The sequence below is a fragment of the Momordica charantia genome (assembly GCF_013281855.1).
Source record: "Momordica charantia cultivar OHB3-1 chromosome 5 unlocalized genomic scaffold, Mcharantia_2.0 BLBB01000005.1, whole genome shotgun sequence".
Taxonomy (NCBI): domain Eukaryota; kingdom Viridiplantae; phylum Streptophyta; class Magnoliopsida; order Cucurbitales; family Cucurbitaceae; genus Momordica; species Momordica charantia.
This window is the reverse complement of record NW_028275163.1, coordinates 6303246-6325448: the sequence shown is the minus strand read 5'-3', so window position 1 is coordinate 6325448 and position 22203 is coordinate 6303246. Positions and strand designations below refer to the sequence as shown.

Below are 22203 nucleotides of genomic sequence, written 5' to 3'. Positions count from 1 at the left end.
TTGGATCGCATTTGGCTTGAGGAAGTTCCTTTTTAATCACTTCTAATTGTTATGTTTCCCTTTCTTAGTTTCGTTTCTCCTATCCCTGTCAAAAAAAAAAAAAACTATAAGATGAGAAGATCTATAGCATATAATTAAGTAAAAGACAATACTCTCTTGATATACATGTGATCCATGGTTGAGTTTTATCAACAATGTAATGCAATATACTTTAACTACACATAGTTAAGATCACACCTAGTAATGTTTGATTATTTAATATAACTATATATAAACTCCAACAATCTCCCAATTTGTACTATAGTTTATGAGACACATCATTTAAGGTACTTACACAACCCAAAACTATTTTGTATGTTCCTTAAACTCTTCAGTGGATGTAAATCAACTAGTATTGTTGTTAATATTTTCGAGAACGAAAGAGAATATCAATGTCGATAACATTTTATACTAAGAGATCTAAGTACATCAGCTTGAGTGGTTCAAAGGCTTTGCAACCGTCTTTTGGTCGTTTTACCTTTCAAACAAAATTTCAATCCATAACTTATTTAGCGATCATGGACTAGTATTTTTAACTTATCAGGTTTTGTATGTTGAAGCCTAAAATTTCATACATGGGTATCATCTTTATTTTGTTGTTTCGTTATTGATTCAAAACAACTCAATATTAAGTAATCTCCTCCATCCATACAAATTGTTGCTCAATCAATACTAGTCATATCTCAAAACCATTCGTAAAATATATCTTTTGAATCCTAATACTATAAAATTTTTTATTCAACAAAGTAGTCGCTAGAAAAACCAATACAAATTACAAGTTTAGAAAAAATAAATGGATTCAAATTACAAGTTTAGTATCCAAACTTTTAAAATGGGGTCTAATAAATTTTTTAAATTTCAATTTTGTGTTCAATACAATGGATCTCTAACCAATAAATCAATTAGATACAAAACTAATAGTTCATATACCTACTAAAAAATTTTCCAAATTCAGGACCAAACTTGTAATTTAACGGGATGTGTTTATTTAAATATCTCATCAAATTGGACCGAACCGCGGCCCAACCAAAACTGGACCGGTTGAAGTCCAAACAGTACCTCCACGTAAGAGGTCCACCAAAGCGAACTACGTGTCGCCCTCTGATTGGTTTAGTTCTAAACGTTGACTTTCTGGTTTGAAATCGGCCCAATCAGATTGCGACACGACATTCAAAGTCGAATCCCCATCTTTACAACCTGAACCCGACCACCGCCACCACCGTCTCTGTTCCCCCTTCTCCCACTCCGTTCCGAATCCTCCCCTCTCTGCCACTTCGATCAAATATCGTCGTGAATTTTTCAGTAAGTTTTGTTTCTAAACGTTCAGCGATGAGTTAATTTGAAATCTTAGTTTCTGAACTGAATGGAGTTTCTGTATTTCCGTTGGGCATTTCGTCGTGCTTTTGATTTTGGGTTTTTTTCCTTGGATGGTTTACGAGGGGTTGGAGTGAGTTTATCGGAGGTGAATCGGGGAATTCGGTGCATTTCTGTTGTTAAATTGGGAGGCTTTCTTTGTTTGGGGGCCGAGAAAAATTTAGGGATAATGTTGAAATTGAAGGAAAATGTCTCTGTAGTTTTTTTTCCCTGTGAAATTAGGAATTGTCTCTGTGTTATGGGTAATTGAATGGGAGAAACATTCGATTTCTGAGCGTCTGAGAATTTCAACTATCTGAATCGGTTTTAGGTTTGGTGACTTGGGTCGTTTTCCTTTACCTTTTGCAGTTACTTTTATGTGTGGAGATCGCAATTGAACTTTTGAAGGATTTATAGTTTGTTGAAGTGATAAACTCATCAATCAATAAAATACAGAAGTTTTCTTGGTTTGGTTTAATCATCTACACCGGGCACACACTGACTCAGTTACCATATCAACTCTCGTGTAATGTCTGGCTTCTCACCCCTGAGTGAACAGAATATGCTTGTACATTATTTTTTGGTAAATTTTCTGCAACACCAGTCTTCAGTTCTTATTTTTGTTTCCATTTTGGTGAAGGAATTTTCTGAAAAAGGATTGATTGTTAATTGCAGTGGAGTTCGGGGTTGATGGTGATAGCGAGGTGGTGGGAAATTCGACTGTGGTGGAGGATAGTAAACCCCTTGATGAAAATGAAACAGGTGTAAGTTCTATCGAAAGGATTTTCGATCAGGACCGAGATGAGAAAATAATTCAAGATTCATCTGGAAGGAATGCGATTCTGGATTCAGTTCCTGGATTACCAGTAGTGCAAGCAGATGAGCCGTATGTTGGCCAGGAATTTGACAATGAGGCAGCTGCTCATGCATTTTATAATTCTTATGCTACACGTGTGGGTTTTGTAATTCGTGTCAGCAAGCTTTCGCGATCACGACGAGATGGGACAGCTATTGGCCGTGCATTAGTTTGCAACAAAGAGGGTTATAGAATGCCAGACAAGCGGGAAAAAATTGTGAGGCAAAGGGCAGAGACGAGGGTAGGTTGCAGGGCAATGATTTTGGTGAGAAAAGTGAATTCTGGTAAATGGGTTGTGACTAAATTTGTAAAAGAGCATACTCATCCTTTATCACCTGGGAAAAGCCGAAGAGATTGCATATATGATCAATATCCGGTAAGATCTTGTTCCCTATTCTAAAATTTGCATATTCAGATCCTGACACTGTGACACATGTTCTTCTTGTAATCTGGCGTGCATAAGTTTTTTTTGGTGCGGTGGGCGTGCATAAGTTGTAAACTGGATTCTCTCTTCTTATTGAAAACAAGAAGTTGTCAAGTGGATTCTTTGGGAGTGATCTAGCTTTTCACTAATAAGCTTTCTACTGTGATTTTATCGGTTAAAAAGGGTTAAAAAGGAGTAAAATGGACAATACGGCTAATAAACCAGTGAAGTATGTATTTTATTTATCTCTGTTGCTTTTATTTGAACCCATGAAAACAGTCCATATGGTGATCTTGTGATGTCCCCCCTTGTTCCATCTTGTTAGTGTTTTGTATTGTATAAGATTTTGAAATATTTCACCAATTAGGTTTTGGAGAAGTAGGCTTCTTACTTCTTTGTTCCAGAAATTGATCTACCGTAAAGAAGGAAAGTCGCTCGAGAACCAACTTTTAACTAAAATTATGTGCATCAAGTGATAGATTGATGATATGGATTCTCTGTGTTGTGCTTTCTATCAATCACATCCTATCTGTTGTTTGATGTGTGCTGTGGGAAAATATGTTGAATTTAGAAGTACAGTACTTGGCCTGTTATTGGAACTTTCAAATCAGAGATTAGTACGTTACGGGCACAGCATTTATTTCTGTCGGGGTGGCCTAAAGCTGAAATCTGACTTCCAGAAGAAATTTGAGGGGGAAGTTGAGGCAGGATTTCAGAATCTAGAACTGGAAGCTTGTGGGAACCATTCTTCTTGTTTGTTGTTTAGTTATCTGCTGCAAGCGAGTAGAGTCATGAATCTGATTTGACCATGTTAATTTTTAATAGAAAACAGAATTTTTCATGAAAAGATGATAAAAGGAGATGAGAAGGATGATACATACTGTGCGCTCAAATCTGATTAGGGCTCCAAAGAACACTTTATTTAACAGGTATAGAAGAGACATCGTAGTTACCAAAAAGAAACTTTTCAATTTTACACCAAGAAGAAGCTGTTTCCCAAGGCCCCGCAAAGTTTCTCTACATCCCCTTTGAATGAACTTCTCTTCCCTTTCAACTACATTTCCAACATGAAGCCTTTGGGACAAAAAAGAGGCCCCTAATGATCAATATAAATTTGAATTAGCCGACTTGATATTTGGACATTATAACTATGAAGAAGACTTTTTGGGTTTTGATTAGACCAGAATGATTGGTGATGTGCAGGTCAATATCTTCAAAGATGATCCAATTTTGATGTGGATGTTGGTACTACGGAAAATTTACCCTAGAACATTAAAACTGTTTCCCTCTTTAGTTTTTGCATTTTGAGCCTCAGATTTGTGTGTTTAGTGGAAAAGCATGTGAAGATATTAATCCTCTGTTTGTCTATTACTCTTTCCTGTGGAAATGGTGGGAGGTCTTTAAAATATTGTTGATTTTGTAAGACAGTGCCCATGCTCCATTTCTCAAGGAGACATCTAGAATCATATTTAGTGTACAGGTAAAATATGCTAAATATATGGTTATGTATGATGTCTGATAAATCGTCAATCAACTCAAAAACTCAACTCAAAAGCTTAAGTTTATGGGTTGCGGAAAATTTAATCTTGTATAGATATCTTAACACTCCCCCTAATTTGTAGGCATGAAAATTTGTCCAAGGCCCAATAAGTGGTAATCAGCATTAAATGAGTAGGAAATGACATTACAGGATTTCGAATACAGGATCTACTACTCTGATATTATGTTAAATCACCAATCAACCAAAAGCTTAAGCTTATGGATTACTGTAAATTTAATATTTTATAGATACCTTAACAATGTTTCTTCCCTCCTGGGATTGCGCTTGACATCATTAGGGAAGCGCTTGACATCATTCTGTCAGCCTGAATTTAAGTATTTTTAGTAAGGAGCCAAAATTAGTTCTTCCATCTTTTCTTTATGCATGTAGTGTAAATTTGGTTATCTTGTTGCATAGAGGACACTCTTGATCTTACCTCTCTTGCTAGTTTGAACAGTATGTGGTTTGGCATCTTTGGTTTTTCTGCTGATGTGTGTTAAGATTGTATAGAAACAGAGTTTCTGGAAGGTTTACTCAAGGGGATGTTAGAGCTCGGCTTACGGAATCAACTTCCCGGCCAGAGTCCGTGTCCCTTTTGAGATCTCATTGGCTTCTGTTTCTAGCTTAAGCTTTTGACTCTTCTTATAACCCATGTGTTGATAAAGATTAGTTATTATAAGCCATTCTTTTTGTAGTTTTTATTATGGGATCATGAAACAACCTAACATGAAGCTCGCCATAAAGGGTGTTATTAGATAACTCAATCAAATAACTTGTTTTCCATAGTCTTACATGTCAAAGTATTGCTCCTCTTCTCTTGCAGAACGAACACGATAAGATACGGGAACTATCTCAACAGCTTGCAGTGGAGAAAAAGCGATCGGCAACATATAAAAGGCATCTAGAAGTAATATTCGAATACATTGAGGAGCATAACGATAACTTGTCGAGGAAGATCCAACATATAGTAGAGAATGTGAAGGAGATGGAAAGCATAGAGCAACAGAATCACAGATAGTATTTGGTTTATACCTTTTACACTTGCAGTTTGGGATTCAAAAATGAAGATGAAGAAATTGATTGGTGAGAAATCATTGTGGTATGTTCCAGCATTTAGATGTCAATTCAGTTTCACAAAAAATGGAGTATATTTGGGCATGGCATTCGTTGCATGTAGATCGCAATGTATGTCATGTTTTGTACAGCATTCAAACGATTTGTATCTTATTTTCATTAGTCTCAGTTTTTTCTTAATTTTTAATTTATGTTCTTCAAGTTATTTTGATGAACTTTATTTTAGTACTATGAGGATACGAACCCCAACTTTTAGGAAGGTTATTGGTGCCTCGACAAATTGGTGATTTACACGAAAAGTTGTTAGGAAAATATAGTTGTTTCGAACCTCATAAGAAAAAGAAATCACCTGTCCGAAAATATATTGTAGACATGAAAAGTTATCAGGAAAATATAGTTGTTCCGAACATCATAAAAAAAGAATGCTACTTTTACGAGTTTGGTAGGTGACTTCGTTATAGAAACCTTTAGGCTAACTTTTGTAAAGTATTTTGTGAGAACTTACCTTCTCTCTTATTATGGAGTTCATCAGAATTTATCGAAAAAATTCATCTCTTTTAAGTAAGGTTAAATCATTTAATTAAAACATCTTAGTTACCAATATCTACAAAATTTTTATAAGGTTCACTAATTTCAATCCTTGTGAAAACCGTTGTATGACCTACATAATTGTATCAAAAGCTTAAAAAAAAAATCTCCATTTGAGTAGTATAAATGTGACCAAATTATGCCTAAAAAAGGGGAGTAACATTTCAATCACTATCCTATATATTTTTAACAAATAAGCATAAATCCTAAAAATGAATATTCAATGTCATAAACATTTCATATTTACATTGTTCAATGGTATTTCCTTTTTCTTTTTTAGTACAACAAGTAAGGACGGGAAAATTCGAACTTGATTAGAGATGAGTGTTAATTACGCTGAACTAAGTACGTATTGCAAAATAAGTTATTTTCTTAGTATTTGTGTTTACGCCATTTGGATAATGTTATGTTGTTTGATTTCATTGTATGTCAAATATTATCTTATTTGATTTCATTGTATGTGAAAGGTCATTTGGATAATAAGTTATAATGTCTGACGTCATTTCTTATAGCTACCTAATCAGTACTCTTGAATATGTGCACTATAGAATTATGATAATGTTATAGTTGTTTATTTATGGAATTTCAATTGCATGATTACTTCACGTATTACATGATTTCTTTTTGTTTTAATCAATGAAACAATGCATTAAAAATAAATCATACCACTACCACTAAGGGTTACATGGATGACAGTGCACCACAAATAGGAGTCATAAAGGAAAACAATTATCTCAAAAGATATAAAAACAATCATTACACTTAGCCAATAAAACAGATGATATGTTCAAAGAACTAGAAATATGAACAAATTACAAGCTTGGTATCATCATAATCAATATATGTGTTAGCGTATGATCGTAAAACATAAGGTTATTTTAGGTTATGTTGAATAACTAGTGTATAGCCCATTTTTCGTAGAATAATGTTTATGTCGAGATCGAATATGATTTCATGCCTTGTTAGCTAGTCATTGTTTAGAGTGAGAGTTGCTTCATATGTAGCATTTCTCACATGGTCGTTTAGTACATTAAATTATGAATATGGTCATATTACGAGTAGATCATCGCATAAGTCACAACATATATTCATGTTTATGATACTTCCTATAATTTAACACAATTACATCTTCGAGACTCAAAAAGTTATATTATAAGAACAGCAAATCATGATCTCAAACGCCTGAATATAATGGTACAATATGCAATACCTCATATCATTCATATCTTATAAAAAACATCAAGTAGCATTCGAGGGTCGATGAACCGAATGTAAAAATCAATATATGTTAAGTGTATACTCATACTCTTGCCTTCTCCTTCGAAAGTCATCGTCTAGAACTACATTCTAATCCTAAAATTTCGCAAGCAGATTTGATGGTATATGGATGGAATGTAAGAATCTTACCTCTCTTTATAAAGAGAAGCTTACTACAAATCAAACTCTCCTGTTGCCAATGTCGTTGGACTGATAATGAAAATCGAATACTCCTCAATGTCGTTGGACTGTCACCGACTCACCGGTTAAAATAGAACCCAAACGACCGAAAATCGAAGCCATACAACTGAAAATCATAAACCAATGGTGTGTTGCCAGTGAAAATCGAATGGCAATGGACTCGATTTTCGGTTACAATCAAATGCCCCCGGTGAAAAACTGAAATCCAAGGTTCCTTTTCGCCAGTGCAAAACAAGAATGGAATGGGGAAATTAGGACTGCAAGGAAATCATACATGGCAGGGACAAAGTTTTGAGAGAAACAAATTCTCTGGAACTTTGGAATGGGGGAAAATCAAATGAAATGGCGCCCAAAATTTAGTAATTTCCATTTGGGCTTCCTCCTAAATGAGCCTAACTCTAGACGAAAATGAAAATATTTGTAATTTTTTGACATTTTTAAATTGGGATCCCAAAATGAGTTACTCATGTAGATCTTTGAATCCAAGAACAAAGAACAAAAATAGCTCAAAAACAAGCCGAGACCCTCTCTGTTTAACTAAAGAAGAGTCTAAAAGAAAAGGAATACAAATCTTACAGTTGGTAATCTCATGTGTTCTGTCATCCTTAGAAGAATAACCTGTGAAGGATTCTTCTACTTTCCCATGTGTGATAGTATCCTGCTTATCAAGGCTTCTTTCTTTCCAGACACAGGAAGATCATGTGCTGTCAAATAATACTTCAACTCCACTACTGACAATTCTTTCAACTGCAAAACATTAAGAAGACAACACATTTTTTTTCATAACATTTGAGATTCTAAAGTACATTTCCAAATTAGAGACCCTCAGAAGTATATTAAGTGGTGGAGTCAGAAATTTTCATTGGGGGAGGCAAACTTTTACCATCTAACTTGGGGTTAATAAGGGAGAAAATTTTAATCAAAACGAACCAAGAGGGGGAAGAAGAAGTTTTCACCTTTCCATTGTCTGCAAGGTCAGCCCAGTCGTATTCCTTACACTTTTGAGCAGCACTCTCCGATATGGCTTTTCTCTTTTGTGCAGCTTCACTCACTTTTCCTTTTCCAGCTTCCTCTTCTTCGTAATTTTCCCCATATACCGATAGCTTGAATTCTTCTAAAGTCTTCACGACTCCAGGTCTATGTCAAAAGATGCACGGAAAAACATCTTGTAAGCAGATAAAATGAGCAAAAACAATAGGCTTTACAATTCCATAGTGATTAAGACTCCGAGAGAGAGAGAGAGCTACATAATCATACCTGGCCATTCCTTCTTCATCAGGGACTGTTTCGTCTTTAACCTCTGGCATGTCATCTTCTCCCAGGGCTAAAGCCTGCAGTACTGCATAATGTCTCTGCAAGGCTGAAAGTTGCGTCCTTCATTATACATCAAACCAAAGGAGTCTCTCAACATAAAAGCGAAAAAGCTAACGTTGAAACCAACTTCACTAGGAAAGTGTGATGCCTTCAAGCCACAACGTTCGAAATAAGGGAAAAGAATGACAGTCATTTGGGAAGAAAGAAAAAAAGGGTTCCTTACTGTAGTATTACAACATTGAAGTTCAAACTTCACCAAAGTATATTTTTGGACTGGCGTCTATTTCTCAATTAACACGGCACCATAATCATCAATCTTTTTTAAGTAATACTCTATGGTTTGCGATCTGATAAATGAGATTGAACCTATTTTCCACCCGTTCGAAAGGTGTTTAGTTGTACACTTGGTTTATTATCCTGTATTGCAGACTTATCATAATGTAGCTCACTTTGGAACCACACTTAAGCCAGAACCGATGCTCTCCACTTTACCAACATAAAACAACCACTTCTTTATTTTAAAGGAACTGCTAGCATCCACTCCACACCATTTGCAGATGAAATATGAGTCAAAATACCGTTTATTATTCGAACATAAAATCGAATAATTTGTCGCCTATCCATAGAGAATTAGAATACTTTTTCATCCAAGAGAAAATGTCTAAGAATTTCAGGAATGTGATCTCTTTTTTATAAGAAAATGGGAATATGATTATATTAACTTACACTATTTAGGGCGCGGGTACCTCAAGGTATAGAGAAGCAAAGCTCTCAATTAAAAATAATAATAATAATAATAAAATGAATAACTTACACAATTTAGTATTTAGCTATTTGCTTCGTGCTTGAGAAAGTTGTAATTATCTTACTATTTTCTGTGAATTTCCATTTCAAATTCTGGTTCCTATCAAATTACCATACATGAATTCGGGAACATACCAGGATTGGCAAACTGGCAAACTGAAAAGTCTTTCAAGTCGATGCGTTTAATTAAAGCAGCAGCCTTTTTTATTTGGTCATCAGTTGCTTTAGATGCAACATCAGGATCCGGATGAAGCTGCATCACATTATAGTACTAATTAGCAGCTACCTTGAGAAAACTACTCTAACCAACTAAAGCATTTGTCTTGCCTCCTCAACATGTCGGATATCATCAGCATAAGGCAAATATAACATGTTCATTCCTGGTGGTTCAACCTGCCCCCCAGCAGTAACGATCTCATCCTGTGAAGTTACAAGAGGACAAGTGCAAAACTATGAAGTTAGAACAAGAGACAATTGATTGTACCAAAAACTTACTGCAATAGAATGAAAACTGAAAGTTCTAAATGCAACAATAACAAATTTCATTCCGAAGTTTCAAAACAACTTCTCGAAATTCAGTGATCTGATTGATCTCCATTAAATCAATATCACAGGTGCAAATTGGAAACAGAGATGACCAAGCATCAAAAATTGTAAGTATAACATTAAAGGAAAGATATGTGCATTAGATTTCTCAAGATACTTAACAGACAGTGCTACTACAGAATCTAATATTTAAGCTGTTACAATGTTGTACAGGAAGTCCGAAATATCATGAACTCAGAATGCACAACACTCCCACAACAATTTGTACAGTGAGTTTATTTAAAAAGATAGTGCTAGTCATTTTGTGATCAACATCACAAGGTGAATCGTACATATTACAACCATTATTTCCCGTAATCCCATGTTCTTATTAATGAATTTTTTTATATAGAAAATAATAATAAAGACCCAACACTCTATATGAAGCATTCCTGATTGTAAAAACTTAAGAATAAGGTAGGAACAGTTTCGTCTTACTTGGGCCACAAGAGCAACTAGTTGGGGGTGTGATGGACTGCCGAAAAAAGCAACTGCAAAACTGGGTAATAAATAGCGAATGATTATTGCATAGAATCACATCAATTACAAAATTGAAAAACAAAATCTACCATTTACCAATGATAAAGGGGATTATATAATAATTTCAGTGACATAAGTCAACACTCGGCGATAATATACAACTCCAGGTAGAGACTGTGCGAACTACAAATTACAACAAATGAATATATAATCAAATCTCTCCTAATTTTTGCAGAGAATTCTAGGTATGAAACATTTACAAGGAATTTCAAACTTAAAATTTATTCCCAAAGGATATAGTTAAAACAAGAGATTAAAAAATGCCAATAAGCTGCATCTGACTACATACTTCCAACAGCTTGAATCAATTTTTTTAAATGATTTCTTCCCATTAACCGCTCGGACATCAACCAGGAAGAATAAATCCCAAGTTCTTTATTTCTTTTTTGACAAGGGAAGAAGACTTTTCAATGATATGAAAAGTTAGTGATAATATACCTTCCGAGCTTTTTGATAATCTATAATCAATTCCTTTCCTAGTACCCTATCCCAAGTGGAAGTTTGATAATCTATAATCAATTCCCTTCCTAGTACCCTATCCCAAGTGGAAGTTGTATCCTTGCCCGTACAGTTCTTAGAGGATTCAATTTTATCAGATTTCTGTGAATTGTAGTGTAACAGCTCATTTACATCTTTTTCTTTCCCTTTAAGTTGTTCAAAAAACAAGATCCATTTTGTATACTAAGGGATTCTTGAGTTTGGGCCAAAGAACAAAACCAATACATAGCTCCAAGATAGAAATGTAGAACTGAAAGCAGTCTTTGTTTGCAGGAAAGAAATACAATTGCAGCAACCATCTTTATAGAAAAATAATAGAAATAATAATATAGGAAATCCCTTCACTATCATCCCCATAAAGGAGTAAACCGTCTCATGCTCAAACCACATTTTCCCCCTACCACTAAAAATGAGTACTCTGAATCTCTTAAACCTGAGCCCTTGCAGCTACTACTTTCTCGATTAATCTTCTCTAGCTACTAGCCTTCCCTCATGATTTCCTACGTAATTCTGATTGATATTAGTAGGAACCTTACCTAACTTGCCTCGCCACTGTAGGAGCCCTTCTGAACATATCATTAAAGGATACTTGTAATAATTGCTGACTCTTGGGAGAAGGCAGGAGCTCTCAAATAATAGTGTACATTTCCTAGTTTTGTAGCTTGATTCTTACGACATTTGCTGAAATTCATACCAGATGGACAATCTCCCTCCATAACCAAATCAAAGACTTACCCAATAAAGGACATAACCAAGCCTAAGCACACTTACCGTTCTATCCCATTTAACACCAAAGCAACCTTACCACCTGCATGTTGCAGAGTTTTGAAAAGCATGCCTAAGTGTTCCAAAAGCAACGTCAAGAAGCAAGGTGCCTTCATAACATGTGCCTCAATAGAAGTTTTAAATCTTTTATTAAAAACTATGAAATACTCCTTAATAATATGCATTTCTCTCTACAATTCTCTTTACACAAAGCTCTAACTTCTAAACTTTTTATTATCTTATTATTCACAATACTATACTCTTTCACGTATAAAAAAATTATTCACATTTTCCAAATGTGCGCCTAAAAAAGACTTCACTTTTCTTTGAGCTTCGCACTTAACCACAGACTATTGTACTTTAGTGTGCCTCAAACATCAAAAAATAAAGGTATGCTGACAAATATACAGCTCTAATCACCGTAAAAGGAAGGGGGAAAAACTCTGCTACTATAAAATATGCATGACAAACATAAAGATTTTTGGGCCAATGGAGAAAAACAATGTGATTAAATAGATAAGATAAGGATGGGGTTATATGTACAAACCGATCAAGCTTCAACATGGATCTGTGGAGGGCAATGAAGATGCAAGTGCTACCACCCATTTCCTATGATAAAGAAGAACCGTCAAAGCCAACAATCATATGGCACATTTGCACAAACTTCCTTCCAATCAGTAATGACAAAATATTGAGGATCATGAAAGACAGTCACATGTATTTCCCGACATTAGAAAATATATGTTGCATTCTTTATGCGAGTGGTTGTCAGAAAGAAAGAAGTGGCCACCAGCATTCATAGAGAGAAAGAAAGACATGAAAAGCATCAAAAAACCTAAAAGGTGAAAGAATGTTCAGGAGGCAGCACCTAATTATACACAATTTAGAAAAATGACAAGCTTCCAACAAAGTCTAATCTCCTGAGAATATAAACATAAGCACCAAATGGAGATGTAAAGGGAAGAGAAAAAAAGATACAATGTAACCTCATCACTAGGATATAAAAATGTTGATGGCCGTAAATTGTGATAATCTTTTAAGCAACTCAGTGGCTTGAAACCTAGAAGCCGAAGATGCCCAACAGAGACTCTCTTGATCTCAGATAATTCCTCCCCAGAGAATTTAATTACCTGACTAGATATTAAACAAAAAGATTTCACTGAAATTCACCAAGTAATATACAATATATTAGTCATGCAACAAAGCATAAATAATTAGCAGTTTCTATATGTGTTGTTGCTTCAAATAATTTGCCTAGTTCCAATTCCAACAGAGTAATATAGATGATAATTTGCCAATAATTAGCAGTTTCTACGAAAGCTTCTCTAGCGGTTTTGTTTCTGTTGCTCATAAATAATTCTAGGTTTTTGTTGCATGCAAGAAAATTCTAGCCACAATACCAAAACATTAACTACACGAAGTCAATATTTTCATGACCAAAAAGATTGGCAAAGATGTAGGATAAACAATATGTTAGGACATAAACAGGGAGTCCTCTAATGAATTATCCTATAAGTATTTAATCTTGGATGCTTACACTTCTTAGATCTTTCTGTTAACATGGTTACATTTTGGCATCGGCTTACATTAATTGAAACCGTTTGGCTTGGTTATAATTTCCTTACTTTTGTCTCTTTCCACTACTTGTAGTTTTTAGAATAGAGAAAAACATACAGATATATTTGCACTAATTTATTGGAACAATGCCATTCTTTTGCTCTACATTATCTCCATTTTTCTTTCTTATTATCCAAGGAAAAAATTATTTGGCAAAGAAAAAATTAATTTACAGAAGTTTTACATTTTATATTAAGAAAGGCTAAAGTCTATAAGACTTACTTTTTATAAAGCTGAAATCGCTTTGAAGGTTCCAGAAATAATGCACCTGTATCCGCACAAATGAGTGACCTCTCTGTCTGCATAATTCCAATAAAAACAACTTTTGACTCATTATACAAGTCCTCCATGCTGAAACATGAAAAGAAAAACCTAAGATAAAACGTAATAGAGTGCAAAAAGCACATACTTTAAAATTATTGAGCAAGTCAATATTTAGAATGACTGTTTGATTTGATTCCTTATCAATAGCCATTGAGGATCATTTAAGGGTCATTGGATCACATGATAAATACAACTTAATATAATCAATTTGTGCATCTACAACCAGAACAATGAAACTTAAGCAGGATACTATCACCTTTAATGGACGATTTGTGATGGAATCAAGCCAAGTAATTGCTCCTATAAATCAAGACAAGGAAAGTAATCTCAATTACCAAAGCCACAAAGTAACATGTAAAAGCAAATGCTTCCAACTTAAGTATATCGGAATATTGTTACCAGGAAGGGTGGGACGAATCAATGCATAACTATTAACATCAATTGACAATCTATTGGTGATAGAGAATTTGAGCCTTCTGACTATACGCTTCTTGAACATTCGTTTCTTCAGTTGATCCTTCATATCTTCTAATCTGAAATTTATGGTTGACAAGAAAATATGTGGGAGAGACGAGTGAAAGAATTAAAGGATGGGAGTAAACTACAAAACACGAGAGCAACTATATCATGTGAGGCACTCATATTATTCTCACTGCATATAGAATACCAGTCACAATTTGCACCATGCACCAGAAAGTAAATACAACCAATAGTCAGAGGAATGGAAAATTCAGAAAAAAAATAAATCATGTAGGGACCAAATAGCAGAACAAGCATATTACAAAGGTAGATTGTGCATATTTCCCCTATATCTTTATTACACTAATAAATAAACTTGTGAGTTGCACATAATATAGACCATCATTTCTGGAATATTTACACAACACATGACTGAATCAAATATTATGTGGATGATTTTTCACAAAATTGGACCAACAATTTTTTTTTTTTTTTTACTGTATTGAATATAACAAAATAAATGTGTTTTGCTATTTTTATTATTAACAAATCAAACATTTTCAGCATGTTGGTGTGCTTGTTGGGCTTAAAAAAAAACCATATTGTTTCATGACTAGGGGCTGGGATGGTGTTTTCTTTTGTAATTTTTATAAGAAACAATCTGATTGAATAGATACAATTACAAGGCAGGGGGGTGAAAAAAGTCCAGCCAACAAACATTACAATAATAAAACTCCAACCAACAATAGGGGAAGATTTTTGTGGCAAGCCTGTTTCTTTTGCTATCTTGTGGGGAATTTGGCTTGAGAGAAATAATAGTATTTAGGGAGATGGAGAGATCTAGTGAGATTATTTGGGAGCTTATTAGTGTGGGGTTCGGTCTCTAAATTCTGTTATAATTATCAATTAAGCTAGATTCTTTTGGCTTGGAGCCCCATTCTCTAGAGGTAGCCTTTGGTTGGGCTGTTATTTTTATGTCTTTGTATATTTTTTATTTCTCTCAATGAAATAATGGTTTCTCATTAAAAAAAAAACAATAATAAATTCCAATTACGACAAAAAGTAATTAAACTATAATAGAAAGAAATTTTCAACTTGCACCAAGTGGCAGCAACAAATAATCTTCTCCCATAGGTAAGACTTAAAGAAGGGATTTTTCCTAATCCGAGAAAATTCTATTGTTCCTCTTATTCCAAAAATATCCAAAGAAAAGTTCTTATAATATTTAACCATAGAAACTTAGGGGCCATTAATTTTAAATGCCTGGGAATAAGATATTTAGCATGGGAATGTTATTAAATTTTCGTGGTAACAAATGAGGTTTGTATCTGTTTTATAGGATTAATCCTTGAAATCTTATATGCTTATGATACATAAAATGAACTGATCAAAATAATTCCAAGTCATTAATATAAATTGATTGATTATAAATGGTAACTTTCACTCATCAATGAAAAATTTAGCTTCTTTCAAAAGAGAAAAAGAGAATAACTAATTATAATTATTGAAACATGAATACTTATACTAAATTATTTTAACTTGTTTATTCATTATTTTTTTTTTAACAAGAAGCGACTTTCATTGATTGATGAAAATAACCTCCTAAAAGGAGAAAAGAAAAAACCAATAACCAACCGAATAAACTGGGCTAAAACAGCAGCCTCCAAAAAATAAAGAAACGAGAAGCAAACCAAAGAACGCCCATGAACTAACCAGAAAAAACTGGTCTAGGGATGAAGGGCTGGGAGGTATATTTTGAAGCCCCCATTGCAGTGGGAACTCCTCCCAAAAAACCACAACCAAACCAAACTCAAAATTATTCCTATCCAAAAAAAAAAAAATCAGCAAACCAAAGAACCAAAGGCAACAAATCTAAAAACTTCAAGCCCTTTTGAAATTGTAATCGTCACAGTTGCCAATTTTGTAAAACAAGAAGATAGAAGGAAATGATAGTATTACATACTAGCATTAATGCAAACAAGATACTCTCCCATTTTCATTTGCAGTATATTTTAAAAATAAATAACATTTTCATTTCCCATGATGTTAACACTAAACACACCACAACATAACATCAATACCATGAAGTACAAGTAGGCAGAAAACGTACCTATCTCCTGCTGAAGGTATATATTGAGCAAGATCACCCTCTTCTAATCCAATCAAATCCTAAAGTCCAAAATATTGAACCAGTTTGTAAAATGATGAACATTACAATCGTTTACAGACTGATAACATCAACTCCAAAGATACACATACACCATAAAAGAGGGAGATATTAAACTGCTCATTAGGGCAACTCAGGGGGAAAAGTTCAATTGAAATCCCGAGATCTTGAGCATCCTGGAAAAGAGGAACAGATAACTCTCAGCACACCTACTTCCACAAACAAACAAAATATCAAGCATTTAAAAACAAATGCACCTACCTTAGCTCTCTGTAATGTAGTTCTTATCAAATCAAACTTTGTAGCACCTTTGATATTTCCAAAAGGGTCATCTTCATTTGTAAACAAAAGGATCCGCTTATCAACTGTCCTTGCAGATCTGAAACAAATTGTTTGTGAAAACACTAATCAAGATAGCATTTCTCTTTTGTGTGTGCCTGTGAAGGGTGGGTGGGGAGGGGGTTTCACATTCCACCAAATATACTTTCTATATTGGTAAAGGAATCCATTGAATCGTCTTGTATAGCAATGATCATTACCCTTTCCGCAGCAGTGCTTGCGCTACCCATAGAGCATTGTAAAGAGAATTCTCACGAGAACCTGAGACAATGCCGTACTGACTTCCAATCTCTTTCATAAACACTTCTGCAAAAAGATTAGTAATTGCAATAAAGAATCAGATATACCTCAATTACAAATCATCGACCATATAAAACAACAATCTCCTGTAATAATTCAGACAATTACAAGCTACAACATATATCTAATAGAGTGGATCAATCACAAATTTCAAAAAAACACGTCATTCCATGAACACTGTTTTCTTCTAAAGAACAAGATAAAGTTATATGAAAAACAAATAAGGGGCCACCAAAAACAAGCCCAAAGCAATGGAGCTGACAAAAAATATCAAAACTACAGAAAATATCTCCAAAAAAGAGCCCAGGCAATGTAAGTACAAATTTTCTGCTACTCTAAATAACTATTACGTTAAATGATTGGCACAGCATGATTATTTTCCTTTTTTTTTTTTTTGTGGATTTAGCAGGCTTTAATTCGCTGCGCCGGGCAAGTAGATCAAAGGCAAAGCAATTCAACATTCCTGCAACAAATCTTTGCCTCTCAATCAATCAGATGCGAATCGCCGCTAATCCATGAAGGAGTTAATGGCAAAATCGCTGGAGGCATTACAATGAAACATTGCAAAAACAAATCTGTGGAAAGAAACTAAGATGAGGAAGATGAGTACACTTCGCGCTTCTGTCAGTAAGAGTAAGCTATCAAGACAAGCTGCCACCATATCATCTACATCCCATTCTAGACATCCAACATCAGCAATTCAAAATTTTAAAAATAAAAAAAAATAAAAAAAATCCATCCAAACAACATTCACATCTTTTCTTTTCTTTTTTTTTAACATCTTGTCTCAATTACAATATATCACTAGAAAAATATATATAATGCAAAATTGAAGTGTTGCAACCAAAGTTTTAAATGTCGATGTCGATGGAAATATCGATGTCTCAATTTTATGGAAATGTCGAGGAAAATATCGATAAAATGTCGATGTCGATGGTTATTTCTAAAAAGTTTATAAAAATAAAAAATTCATATAAAATATTAAAATTAACAAATAAGCATTTCACCCTTTCTAAATAAGTTTAAAATGGTTAACATTAATATTATATCTATATTAGTGATATTTTATTAATATTTTTCATATTTTGTCGATTTTTTGGTAATACTATGGAAATATTGATTAACCTCTCATATTGATGTCGAACCTATGGATACATGAAAATGTGGCCAAACATCTAAAGAATTAATTTTCTAAAACTACTCAAAGAAATTTTTTATTCAATATCAAAAATTCGCAATTACAAGACCTTATGCCTCTAATTATAGATGATATCAACAAACCAAGTAACTAAAAAAGTCACAAAACAGACTAAAAAAATAACTAATCCAACAACTAGTCATCCCTGCAACCCAGTTATGTAGCTACCCTCTATACAGTCAATGGTTTTCAGAAGCCTTGCCGTATATTCAATATCAAAAATTCGCAAATACAAGAGCTTATGCCTCTAATTATACATGATATCAACAAACTAAGTAACTAACAAAGTCACAAAACAGACTAAAAAAAGAACTAATCCAACAACTAGCCGTCCCCACAACCCAACCACACAAGTAAGTTATGTAGCTACCCTCTATGCTGTCAATGGTTTTCAGAAGCCTTGCCGTAGGTCGATCAAGATCTTCTCGTTCAGAGACATTAAACACAAAGACACCATTTAGATCCTGCAAATTCTTCTTTTCCCTCTGAAAATAATTCAAATTAAAAAAATTTAGGCCTCAACTTCCGACATGATATGTATGGATAGATAATAATATCGGAACACTTAAGCAGGATTACATTCAAGAAACTATGATGCTGGGCATATTTTCTTCAATTACAAAAAGAAGGAACCTGGACACCACAAATTGGAATATAAAGTAAGGGAACTGCATGTCATAAATTTAATCCCACATTCCTATTCTATTCAATTCCCTTTTAGAGCATAATTACAAAACGAGGGTGACAACATGCCTGCCCCTACTTTAAGAGAAATTTGGAGATTAAAAGAACTCTACAATGAGGTAGGTTTTAAAAAGTGAATAAAGCCTCTTGGCAAGATGTCTTTTTGTAACCCCTTGCCTCTATATGGGCTTTGCCTTTTGTGCAAAATTTTTCTTATCAATGAAGTCGTTTTGTCCTGTTCTAATAATAAACTCTGGAGTTTATTATTATGATCACCTCGTCCATAGTCCTTTCCCCTTCCCGTCGTGTTATTCGCAAAGAGAGTCCTAAGATATTGGCCATGTTTTGCTTAGGTGCCCTATTGAAATTAGGTTCTGTGAGACCCTCCTCTCAACTTCCAATTGGTAAGTGGCTTTGCCAATGTGTCAAAGGTTCTCTGGAGTCTTACTTGCTCGATCACCCTTTCAAAAAGGAATAGAAGACTCTCTGACTACCATTAATTGGATATAAATTTTGGAATGGTCGGAAAGACATAATAAGCTCTTCAATGATAAAGAAAAAACCATAGATATCTTCCTTGACAGTGTTTTTGGCTGCCTTATCATGGTGTAAATTATATCCCTACTTCAACCGTTAAAACTTATACAATTGTATTCCAATTGAAAGAAATTTTTGTAATCTTTCTTGGTTCGGGGTTTGGCTCTCCTCTCCTTTTGTGTAATTTCACACTACCTATGAAACTACTGATTTCATATCAAAATAATCTGAACATATCTCTTCATACTGAAATAAATAAAAAACAAAGGTAGAGGTCCAACAGGTCAAGTACTCTCGAATTCATACAGGAAACCTAAGTAAAGTTAAATCATGTTTTACCAAGTTAACAACATACTGTGTTAAAAAAGCATATAGCAACTTCATCATAACTTCTGTTAATGATTTGCGCCTTCAATGATTGCGAGATGCAGCTCAAAGCAACTTGGAAATGAGTTTCCTGCTTTTGATCTTCCTGGAAGCCAAAATTGTTTTATTCATCACATTCTGGATATAAAAATAAACAAATAGAACAGAAAGCATGAAGCACTCTCAAGCCTGGAGCAAGGACCCAATATATCCATTAAAGCATAAAAACAAAAATTACTTGGAATAATCACTTAAAGGAACATGATAAACTGAAAACTTCACACCAAGTAACAAAGTAGAAACAATTATCAAGATTAAAAAGAAGAATATTAAGAAGTTTTTCATATGCGCCATGGAAGACAACACTACTAAGCATACACTAAAGTAATGAGAAATTTTCTCCCCCATCGTGCAATAAAATTCCTAATTTTTCTCTTTTCCAAACGTCAGCCCCCACTATCTTCCAGATCATTCCCTGGGGAGGTCCAGATCGTGGAAAAATCAGTTGGTTTGGCGAGAAGGACTATGGACGAGGTTTAATCCAGCAGTACCATATTTCAAGATATCAGTCTTTTTTCCCCTAATACAGTAACATAGTACCATATAACGTTCACTTCAAAGGTTTTTCATTTTAAAAAAGAAAAACATATAACGTTCGAAATAAAATTCGAAGAGCTTGTGCACTGATAAATTGGTGAAGCATGTCAGCCAGCATTTACAGAACCACAATCAGCTCAAGAATTGAAACAAAGTAAAAGTAAAGTATGAGGAGAAGCAAAGAGTGTAAAAACTCACCGAGGGGCAAGTGGTGCTGAACATTTTAGGGGAAGCATCCACCAAGTAAACCGCGAGTTCCTTGGTCGACTCCCTTTCCTGTTCTCCAAATTAAGTGCAGAAAAAACGAACAAAACAAACGAAACGGATTAAGGAGGAGATGTACAAACAGAGAACGCATGCATGATCTTTTGTGGGCATGAACCTGAAAGAGTGGATTGTCAGGATCGTCATCGTCGTCTCTGAAAACCTCATCTGGGTCCAAATCCATGCCGATTTTGGGGGAACTGCGACTGAGAAAACAAGTGCTGAAGAGTTTTTTTCCTCTCTTTCTGAACAGCTTACTGCGTCTCTTGCAAGTTTCGTGAGACTTCTTAGAGACGAAATTGACCAAACTGACTCCTTGGGTTTACAAAACTGACAAAAATTTGAAAACAGAGTTTTTCAAATCCATAAATTTTGGAGAATGGAAAGTTGCCATTTTTTACTCCGAAAGGTTTTTGGATTGGATTTTTGAGCCATTTTGAATTTTTAGATTTGTATGAGACGAAAAGTATATTTAAAATTATCTTTTTATCCATTTATTTTCACATTGGTATAGAACAAAAACTTTGCACCCTCTTTTCATTCAATTCTTTCTTAAAATCTATTTGCATACTAATCAATCGACAAACTTAGAAGGAAAAAGAAAAATTATGAATCGATTTACAGACAAACCGTAAATGAAAACGATCCCGACTTTTTTTCTTCCACAAATTTTGGCCATGATTTCTTGTTCGGGTGAGGGGAGGAAAATAATCAAGACAGACTTTTGAGTTTTGATCGAAATTTGTGAATGGAGTCAAACGACATTTTGACTGGTTTTTTGGGCAATGCTTTTGTCATCAATTTGGTTTTTTGGCATAATTTTATGTTTTAACCCAGATCTGAGAACTCGATGTTATGGAAATGGAAACGCAGAGGTCTCAATTTTATAGACTTTTTTTTTATATTGTAAGTATTTTTTAGTACTTATATCAAGATAATTATCTGACTCTACTATATTTGTTTACCAAAGAAACTAACAGTTATTTATGAAAAAGTCATGAGAGTATTCAAATTAACAAATAAGCATTTCACCACAATTATTTCTACATATTTTGTTGATTTTTTTTTATATTTTTCTTTTTTCTTTTTGTAATATTATGAAAATATCGATTTACCTTAATCCTAGTGGACGGATGTTTGGGACGACTCTTTGACAAAAAGAAAAGTCAAATGTTTGTGCGATAAATGCCTTAGCATGCAGCAAAGCAATATGTCACTTTCCCGATGGGGAGACCTTAGAAAGCGTTTGTGAAGCACTCAAATGACTTTTAGTCTAATATTAAAGCAAGGTTTAACTTATAGCTCGACTTAAACTTAAAGTAGAAGCAAGTCGACTAGAATTACAATGGATATAAAAGACACGTATTTTATAATTTCCAATTTGGGTTTAAGCTCACATGGATTTTCTTTTTTGTTTTACTTAAAAGACTTTGTACCAATAGACATGTCGTCCTTACTTGTGTAATCAATATCTTTCCTTCAAATAAAGGACTAACGAGACTCTACTCAAATA

General features: G+C 34.2%; 2 protein-coding genes across 3 annotated transcripts; one reads left to right on the top strand and one right to left on the bottom strand.

Annotated features, from left to right (window-relative positions):
* Positions 1-1228: 1228 nt before the first annotated feature.
* LOC111009466 (Far-red impaired responsive (FAR1) family protein) lies at positions 1229-5473 on the top strand. The gene is made up of 3 exons (XM_022282553.2): positions 1229-1341; positions 2068-2624; positions 5036-5473. Coding segments are annotated over exons 1-3 (753 nt in total). The 5' UTR covers positions 1229-1340; the 3' UTR covers positions 5231-5473.
* A 2274-nt stretch (positions 5474-7747) lies between these two features.
* On the bottom strand, positions 7748-21249 carry KU70 (ATP-dependent DNA helicase 2 subunit Ku70-like protein). Of its 2 annotated transcripts, XM_022282221.2 has the most exons (19): positions 20809-21248; positions 20625-20702; positions 19819-19935; positions 18613-18727; positions 16945-17050; positions 16667-16784; positions 16498-16581; positions 16349-16407; positions 14179-14312; positions 14036-14079; positions 13678-13754; positions 12825-12972; positions 12386-12447; positions 10474-10534; positions 9778-9870; positions 9586-9703; positions 8590-8692; positions 8289-8469; positions 7748-8079 (listed from the first exon to the last, which is right to left on the bottom strand). In XM_022282221.2, the coding sequence occupies exons 1-19, from the start codon at positions 20872-20874 to the stop codon at positions 7966-7968; spliced, it is 1878 nt and encodes a 625-aa protein (XP_022137913.1). In that variant the 5' UTR covers positions 20875-21248; the 3' UTR covers positions 7748-7965. The 2 variants fall into 2 exon arrangements, with proteins under 2 accessions (XP_022137913.1, XP_087980148.1); XM_088124022.1 differs by lacking the exon at positions 19819-19935 and having other exon boundaries at positions 20809-21249.
* Between the last annotated feature and the right edge of the window lie 954 nt (positions 21250-22203).

Excerpts from the sequence above, each read along its gene's own strand:
- LOC111009466 (XM_022282553.2), top strand. Across the intron at positions 2,625-5,035 it reads GCATATATGATCAATATCCG|AACGAACACGATAAGATACG; the intron begins GTAAGATCTTGT and ends CTTCTCTTGCAG.
- KU70 (XM_022282221.2), bottom strand. The coding sequence starts at position 20,874 with ATGGATTTGGACCCAGATGAGGTTTTCAGAGACGACGATGACGATCCT. Across the intron at positions 16,408-16,497 it reads ATATCTCCCTCTTTTATGGT|GATTTGATTGGATTAGAAGA; the intron begins GTATGTGTATCT and ends TTTGGACTTTAG. Across the intron at positions 9,704-9,777 it reads ATATCCGACATGTTGAGGAG|CTTCATCCGGATCCTGATGT; the intron begins GCAAGACAAATG and ends AATGTGATGCAG.